We start from the raw sequence: 9,612 nt of genomic DNA, 5'->3' as shown, positions 1-9,612 counted from the left end.
CCTGCTACTGGTCACATAACAGCAAATAGATTCTAGTATGAATCCCTGTTCTCTAACCTTAGCTAAATTCCCAGTGCTGCTCAATCATTGTTTTTTAATTGACCTCAAGTTGACCCCTATCATGTTATCCCAGTCATTTTTTTTTCCCACTGTTCTCAAGCCCTAAACCCCAGCTTCTCCCACGGTCAGCCAATGATTTCAGTTTCTTCTACTTTGTAAATAGGTAATGGTTCTGTACTTCCCAATCACCCAGGTAGAAACCTCTTAGGAATCTTTGATCTGTTCCTTTCTCTTACTCTCATATTCCGGCCCAGATTTGCCCCTTTCCTTTGTCTAATGCCTCTTATCTGTCTTTCTCCTGTCTAATTGTCCTTGCCCTGTTTCATACTTCTTCATCTTTATCATGACTGTTCAATTAAGTCCTTCTCAAACTTTTCCTCCAAAATATTTTTAAGAGCAGAAAAAAAAAAAAAAAAATCTGGAATCACAGTCCTAAAACCAGCCTATTGCAAGAACTTTGTTGGAAGTCTTTGGTTTTAGTTTTTAAATTCCTGCAAATTTTATAGTGTACTGAATAATAAATGTACCTTCTTTTAAATACAAAATTACTACCACTGAGTAAGGTTGACCCTCTAGGAAAATGCACTGTGTATGACTCCCTGGCTCTTGCAATGGTGTAACTCAACTGGCTTCTGAAATATTCTGGTCTCACAGTAGATGCCCAAAGATTGCGACATAATATACACGAGCTTTCACTGAAAATGCAGTTAAGTCACTGATGTTCCATTTGATTGACTTCTCATGGGGATTAGTGGGAGAATTACATTCATATAAATTGTTTGGACAAAGAAAAAGCCTTAAATTAAGTACTTTGTGTGTATACATTTTACATTTAGGGAGCTAAATATTTATAAAAAATGTATCTCATGAAATTATAGTGGAAATTAGTAGCCAAAGTATGACTTGATATGTTTGTACTTATACAAAAATTTTTAAGCACACTGTGTACATACAGTTTAATCTGTTTTATTACAGAAATGCTTCATGTACCTGTTTTTGCTTAGAGGCATCTGAAAAATTAATGTGTAGGAGATGGCCTGTTCCAGTTTTAGTCTACATCTAAGCATGTTTCTCCTTGGGGACAAACATTTATACACCAGTACAGCGATTGAGCAATGGGAAGCAGCTTGCTATAGTGGAAGAACCTGACAGTTTACAACTTAAAATAGGACCTGACTGACTCATTTATTTGCCCTGTGACCTTTAGACAAGCTGTTAACTTCACAGAGATTACAGTTTTCACCAATAAATGGGGGCTAAAAATATAAGTGACATTGTGGTTATGGAAGAAAAAAATATATGTGTGTGTATGTGTGTTTAGATGCACACTCAAGCATATGGGGGTAAAAATACATGAAGTCTGGAAGTTGCCTTAAAATACTCCAACAAGAATGGGTGGAGCGATAGACGAAATATAGATGGACTGAGCTGACAGTAGTTAAGCTGGGTGAAGGGTATATGGGAGTTTGTTTTACTCTCTACTTTTATGTAAGTATGAAAATTTTCGTCCTAAAAAGTTAAAACTGTCTTGCAAGTGGAGGTTTGTAGAGTCCCTGACATACAGTAATCACTAAAGAAATGGTCATTCTACCTCTCAAGATTTAGTAGAGGGATTAAAAACTATATATAATAATATAGCTTCTGCTAGAAACTTTGATTTTAATGCCTCTGATCCACTCTCAAACTTAAAGACCCAGAAAAGGTTTCTAGCTGTGGAAAACGTACTCTGGAGGTTTAAGCAAGTGTACAGTTCCTCTGGAACTGGAGCCTGGGCCGACACCTCCAGTCTCTACAAAATCCTCTTAAAGCTTTTCTCTGTCTTTGCATGGCCCCATGACTGCTGGAGATATTGTGCCTGCTTGTTTGCTGATCTTGAAACCAATACATCTGTAAGACGGAGGAAGCCAGGACTGTTATAAGGACCAGCCTATATGTTTGTGACACACATTTTTAGCCTTGTTTGGGCTCATTCTTGGCCTCATTTCTACCTGTTGTAGAATTTGTAAGGAAGTGAGGCTGATGTTCCTGCCTTCTCCTAAAGCATGCTGGGAAATATTTATTGTCAAGATTGAGATTGTTGGGTGTTAAGTATTAATATCATTGAAAGATATGAACTGTGCAAGTCAACCTTGCCCACATTTTGACTTCTGACTCCAAATACTCCTTTCTAAATTAAACAGCAATTTTTTAATCCACCTTGTACTGATTTGAAGTGTACCTAGTTTTGTAAATTTGTCACTATTTCTGAAGACCCTGTTTTCATGTACCTAATTTTAAATTGTCAAATGTCAGAATCAAAATCAATAACTTTAAATGAACTGTCTCCATTTATCTTAATAAATATGGTCTATTTATCAGGGTATTATTATATATTTAAAACAGGGTCTATCTATATTTCTCCATCTTTCTTACCAACACTCAATTTCAGGTCACCTTTAATTACTATAAAAGCCTCCCAATTTTTAGCCTTCTTTCACTGATTATTTTGGGACTTTTGGATTTATAAAATGAAGATTTCCCCAAATATTCTTTAAAATCATTTCTCTAGAGAAAATATGAAATGCCATATTCTCATTTTAAGCAAGTTGTAGCTTTCATTCTCTGAATTAGTATATTTATTTTCCAGATAGCCAATCCAGTCATTTCAACCATCTTCAAAACATCGCCAATCTCTCTAGCCAAATGAATTCTTTTCCAATTGACGTACTATTGGGGATGGCTAAGATAATCATGGCATCATCTGCATGGCTTTTATGTGGCACTATTATTGTACTAATACTTTACAATTATTTACATGTACATTTCCCTACTTTATTTTATATATAAATTGATTTTTTCTTTCAAAAATTTGTCTCTTTTAATCATGAAATATTTCCAAATTCTCCTCTCTCCACGGTACCTGCTGGACACTAATACTACTAATACTACACTTAATACTACTGAGTTGATAATTGGAAACATCAATGCATTCATGCCATGTATCTACATTCAGTAATATATTGCTATGGACTAAGTAGCTGTAGAGTTTGTTTCCAACCACATCGTTTTCTTTGCAAAATTTAGTGAGAAATGTTTACATTTTTGGAAATATTAATACCATGCTTTTGTTTGTACATCCCCTGTACGTGGTGCCTGGCACTTTATCATGCACTGTGAGCAACACAAAAGTAATGAAATACATACTCCTTACCCTTAAGTTGCTTACAGCCTGGACAGAAAGATGAGATATGATGGCCAGCCCTAGGCAAAATTGAGAAGCAGTGAAGTTTTCTTTGGGATTCCCAAAGCCACATTCTTTCCTCTTATAAATTTGTGAACAGATAACCAGGCTCCATGAAGACACTACTTGAGCAAAACGGTGAAGAACTGAGAGCATGCTGTATCAAGTAGTTCCACCACTTCTGCCCCAGCTTAGCCCAGTTGGTACTGCCTAAAGGAGGCCTGAGATGGTTGTTCTGTCTGTTCTCAAGAATGGGTCAATCTTGGCTTCACCTGGGATAACAGTTTTGAAAGCCACAGGGGACAAAGTCACTAAATCAGTCCAAGCCCCACCCCCTCAAAAACAAGGGAGCAGGTTTGGTGACTGAGTGTAAAGAATGAAAGAAGGGAAAAAAACTTCTGGTGTCAGCTCAGGAAATAGAAAGCAAGTACTGGTTGATGCAAAAAATTGTTTGAAACTCTGCTATTTGTTATCAGTATTTGTTATAAAATTTTTTTTATATTTTTAACAAACAAAATCCTTATTTTTAAAAAGATGCAGCAAAGGAACTATACTCCAATAAAAATTAAAAATAAAAATAAAATAGTGGATTCAATTCCATACTTTCCTAGCAAAAATTAGAAGATATATCTATTAGTAAATCCAAGATGAGTGATTTGATACTTTTTTGTTTTCCTAATGGGGAAAGAATGGATTTACTTTTTTTCTCAGAAGAAAGATGTACAAATGAAAGAAGTCCTGTTCATTGTGCTTTAAAATGAATAATTTTTTCAATTTATATTTCTCTCTCCACTTTTTAAAGGAATTTAGAGCAAAGTCAAGAGAATGGGACAAGCAGAAGATACTATATCAGACTCATCTGGTTTCTTTAGATGCTCAACAAAAAGTATTATCTGAGAAGTGTAATCAATTTCAGGTACATTATCTAATACTATCCTCTAAATCAGAATAAATTAGAGGTTAAATACTGTTACTCTCTTTACCATTCAGCATGTAATCCTTCTACAGATACAAATGCCAACTAAGGGAAAATAACCAGAGTAGGTCCAACACTGGGTAGAGTTACAAGTGCATGAAATATCTGTAATGGTGACTTTAGTCTGTATGTCTCAGAAGGTGGTGCTCTTAAAAGTCTCCATTGTTATTATGTCATTAAATAACATGTTTTTGCATGCCTATGAGCAAGTCATTTAGAAAGTCTTAAGATTGCTTGGTCCTGGCACTCTAGAACCTTACAGCCTAGACACAGATAATACATGTACAGGTTTACAGATAATTAATGACAAGTGAATGAAAAGGATACAAATCCTTTTGGAGGTCGAAGGAGTAAGAGAAAAATTTGGACTGAGATAGTCAGGAAACATCCTCCATCAGGGGTGGGACTAGGCCTGGGCCTAGAAGAAGAATGGCTATATTTTGAGACAAGAGAGAATGTATTCCAGGTGGTGGAAATAACATGAGCAAAGTCACTGAGGCAAGAGAGCAAAAGGCAAATTCAGGGAATGGAAAGTGGGCCAACTGGCTAGAAGTCCATGTGGGAGGTGAAGGGGCAGTAGGCGGGAGGGAAGGCTGGCGAGTTGGATATTAGATTGTAATAAGCCTTAAAGGCTTACCTAAGGAATTTTGAATTTTTATTAAAGCTGGTAAGAAACATTTTTGTTTGATATATACTTATTTTTCATTCTTTCTTTAAGTTACTTGAATTATATGTTATACATGTTCCCTGAATTCAACAATACAAAATAATGTGATGTAAAACTGATAGCCTCATCCTCTATTCCATTCTTATCCATTTAATATAAACACTGTTAACAATTAGGTGTTTATCTTCACATACATTTTCTTTTGTTTGTACAAATATGTAAATATATGCTTGTGTGGAAATTGTATATTTTTCTTTTTTAAATTTTGCCTTTTTACTTAATAGGCCATGAATAGCCTTTTGAGTCACTACTTAATTAAAATATTTCAAAGTATATTGTGTATATATATCATATATACCATAGTATATCGCAGATGTACCATAATTCTTTCAATCATTTCCTTATTAACTAACACTCAGGTTGTTTCCAGTTTTCTGCTATTACAGTAGTGTAACAAATACCCTTGTATGTACATCTTTAAATACGAATGCTTTCCTTTTGTTAAATAAAAATCCTAGAAATGATCACTGAGCCAAAGGGTATGTTCATTCAAATTTTTAATAAATATTAGCAGATTCCTTTCTTAAAAATGATAGTAATTTATAATTCACGAACAGGCAACAAGACTACCCCTACTCTCACCAGCATGGACTCTCTGTCTTTTGATTTTTACTAACTTGATGGACTAATAGTAACCTTGACTTCATTTGCTTTACGTTTCTCTGACTACTTGTAAGGTTGAGCATCTCTTCTTGTGTTTCTCAGCCTTTTTCATTTCCTCTTCTGTGAATTGCCTGTGCATAAACTTTGCCCACTTTTCTTCTGTGTTGTTTGTCTTTTTCTTATTGATGTGTAGAAGTTTTTGTACATCAGAAATTACCCTTGTTATACATGTTGACAACTTTTCTGTACAATCCAGATTTTTTGTTTTATTTTTTGTCACAGAGACATTTTCAGCTATTATGTAATTGAATCCATGCTTTTTTTCATATCTTCTATATTTTCTCTTTTGCTGAATAAGAATTCCCTAGCCAAAGCCATCTACTCTACTCTGCATCTTTGCTCTGAGGTTATACAGATATATTTTCTCTTTATGCCACCTGAAATTGAGGTTTTAGAATAAACACAAGACTGAATTATGAAGGACAAAGCTTCATTATCTAATAATATATTTAAAGATGTTTTTACTAATTCTTTTCTATCATTCTTGAACTTTATGTAAGCTTAAATACGATATTCTTCACTTAACTGACACAATTTTCATATTTCTCAGAAACAGGCACAAAGTTACCAAACTCCACCAAATAGTAAAAAACAGGGCATAGAAGAAGACAGCAGCTCTGAAATTCCTTGGATATGCGAACCAGATACCAGTTGTGAAACCAATGAAAGAGATGAGTTCATTATTGAAAAATTAAAATCAGCTGTGAGTGAAATAGCGTTAAGCAGGAATAAGTTACAAGATGAAAATCAGAAGCTCTTACAAGAACTGAAAATGTACCAAAGACAGTGCCAGGTAAAGATTTATTTGTTTTTCAACTGTTACAGCCCATGAGTTGTACAAATGATGACTCAACAGGCATGTGGATTAGAAAGCTAATTTTTTATTACATATGTAAATTCAGCTCATATTTCCTCTTAATAAGTAATTCTTACTTGATGAGTAAGTTCAGTAATCCCATGGGTACTTTTCCCCACTAGGTGCACTCGGGTTCTGCAGCGACGTAATAATAAATATTACCAGTGCAGTAGAACAGTGGTCTCTCACAGACCTCTCTTCCTAAAAACCATGGCCCTTTAGCCACACCACACCCTCTGTCCCCAGTGTTCATTCTCTCTGACACTGTGCCTCTTTGCCTCTCAGGAATCCTGGGCTGGAGACACAGGAAATGATTAAGGGTTTGACAATCTAATCACCTCCCTGAGAGGCATGAGGGTCACTCCCTGTGATTTATCACCATTAACCTTATCATAATCGTTTACCAAATAGGAGGTAACTCCACCTTGGTAGATGTGATGGATGATTTTTCCAAGGATTAATTTTTTTCTTAACTCAAAAATCTTTTTTTGTCTCTCTCTTGGAACCGCTAAGAAGGTTATACAGCATTCATCAAAATTGATCATTACCAATTTCTCGACTAAATATGTATTTCTTATTCATGGCTCTCCCAGTTACTTGAGACATTCTGTGGTTTTCTCTCCCATTCTAGGTCTTATCTCCCACCAGCAAACATTCACCCTCTTTCTACTGATTCCTCTGTGTCAGCTGGCCCAATTCTTAGTCCCACTCTATTCCCTCCTCAGGCTGAGGTCACCTTTCCAGGTCACTGCCTGAGCAGACTCCCACTTCTCTGAGATATTCCACCTCAGGCTCTTTTTCCCAGGGTCATTTCTTAGTGTTGGGCCGACTTCTCCTTCCCTCCTTCTGCCACACTGTATGCGGGATTACATGTGGGATTCATCCTTTCACTTCTTTCTCTGCCAGCATCTAACTTCTGTGTTCCCCTGTCCCCACGTTGACAAGGGGACAGAGCACAGGCTCCCAGCTTCTCCTATCCTGTGGCATTTCTAAGAGAAGTACAGCTTCCCACCCCAAACTCCAGCTTTGTTTGGGGAGGGGGTGTTATTCCAATACAAATGAGAAAGCAGATGTACACAAACCAAGCTAAACCACAAATGCTAAACACTGAGAAAGTCATACATCTTCTAGAAACAGAAAAGTTATTGATGATGCTTTCTCTGGATTCACTAGAATGTAAATGAGACGAGCCCCTCCTCTTCTGCTCTAGAGCTTGTCCAGGTGCTTTCTAGTGTTTAGCTCGACATCAGCCCACCAGTCCTGGTGGAGCTGGGTTTGCGTGACTGCTGCTTCTGACAGGCTCCCCTTCCTCCCAGGGGCTGCTTCCCCTTCATCCCCCTGGACAGGGGCCACGGGTCACACCTCTGGCCCTGATTTAAAGACGACTTAAATTTACATTTTGCAGCTGTCTTTATACTGCTAGAGGCTGCACCAGGATCACAAGGGTTCACTTGCAGAAAAAAAAATCAAATTATTCTGGAGTATGTTTCACACACACACAAAAATATATTATAGTTCTAATGAAAAGATTTTTGAGAAGTAATTTGCTTCAAAAACTTCAAGGTGTCTAAAAGCTAAGATTTCTACTTCCAGGAAAACAATAATTAATTTTGATGCAACTGGAAAAAAATGCTGAAAATGATGCTTTTGTTTGGCTTTGTTTGGCTTTGTTTGGCTTTTGTTTTCCCTGTTTTACTTCCAAATTTTACTTTCGTTTCATTCTTTTGCTTTAGAATAAGTATCAATTATTTACTGCTTGATAGCTGATTGAGGGTTCAAACTCACTGCTTCTCTCAAACCATTGAGCAAATTTCTAACTAAACAGATGGGCCTCAAACTAGTTTTACAAAATTTATATTTTACCAAATGGGAATAATTAGAAGTGAATAATCACTGTAACCAGTGCATGTATTTAGAAAGAAGTTTCTCTTCTCTTTTTGCAAAACTGTCATATGATGGTGTTCCACGTCTTGCACATGAATTTAAAAAGACAACCATTTCAGTCTGAATTACTGTCACTTATTGTATATAAAATTCTCTTTAGTTTACAACACACTTTAATGCCAGCTGCATCTGAATTTTCACACGAATCACATCTTCTCACTTGTCTTTCCACAACCTTGAAATGTGTCAGCATAGCTATTAATTCCATTGCATATGTTTATTTACTGTGCTGCATTACTCACATTTTGAAAGTGTACAATATTTCCCATTGGCAGTTAATGACAGAAATAAATTGTTCTGCATTTTTTCTAATATCTATGCCAAAAATATGGACCTTTTTTGTTTGCTTGTTAATGTGTCATTAAGGTACTAGAGCAGCACTGTCCAATAGAAATATAATGCAAACCACAAATGTAATTTAAACTTTTCTAGTAGCCACATTAAAAGAAGTAATACGAAATGGGTGAAATTAATATATAATAGTAATAAACTTTATGTAACACAACATATATCCAAAGAGTTATCATTTCAACATATAATCAATGTAAAAAATTATTAATGAGATATTTTACATTTCTTTTCATACTAAGTCTTCAAAATCTGGTGTGTATGTTACACTTACACATCTCAATTTGGATGTTTAGCATTCACAGGAAGTTCCCAATCTGTATTAAGATTTCATAAAATTTACAGTTAAAAAAGTAGAGATTTACATACCCAAGTTGTTCCAAGCAAACTTGAAAGTGTTCCAGTAACTGAATCAAGTACTAAAGAATCATTTTTCCTGAATATTTGCATCCACACTGACAAATAATTGATTTGACTTTTATACAAAAGCATGCTAATTTTAAATCACCTAATCTAAGTTAAATCACCAATTCTTGTGTCAACTCAGTATTATTAACATTGAATTCAAAGGGATATTACACAAGTCAAAAAACAACTCAATTCATCAATATCAACAAAGCTTCTTTTTTTGCACTTTCTAGTCAATTTTACATAATGCTGTCAATTATAATTAAAAACTTTCACATATTCCTTCATGTTAGAAAAACCTGTCAAATCATTATTATTGTAAAAGTTTCAATTCTAACATAAATTCTTCTACCTGTGCAGCTAGATCACAAATAAGCTTTTTTTTCCCTTAATGATATCTCCAAAGGTCA

The 9,612-nt window shown here is 35.4% G+C and overlaps 1 protein-coding gene across 1 annotated transcript in view; it reads left to right on the top strand.

Moving 5' to 3' along the window:
* Window positions 1-9,612, top strand: part of DEUP1 (deuterosome assembly protein 1) — a 103,263-nt gene that overhangs the window by 38,475 nt on the left and 55,176 nt on the right. The window contains exons 7-8 of the mRNA XM_007449661.1: window positions 4,083-4,196; window positions 6,197-6,439. Coding sequence (XP_007449723.1) covers window positions 4,083-4,196; window positions 6,197-6,439 — 357 coding nt within the window. The remainder of the gene's footprint in view (window positions 1-4,082; window positions 4,197-6,196; window positions 6,440-9,612) is intronic.

The sequence above is a fragment of the Lipotes vexillifer genome, unplaced genomic scaffold (assembly GCF_000442215.2).
Source record: "Lipotes vexillifer unplaced genomic scaffold, Lipotes_vexillifer_v1.1 scaffold536, whole genome shotgun sequence".
In the NCBI taxonomy this organism is placed as follows: domain Eukaryota; kingdom Metazoa; phylum Chordata; class Mammalia; order Artiodactyla; family Lipotidae; genus Lipotes; species Lipotes vexillifer.
This window is presented reverse-complemented; position numbering and strand designations above follow the sequence as displayed.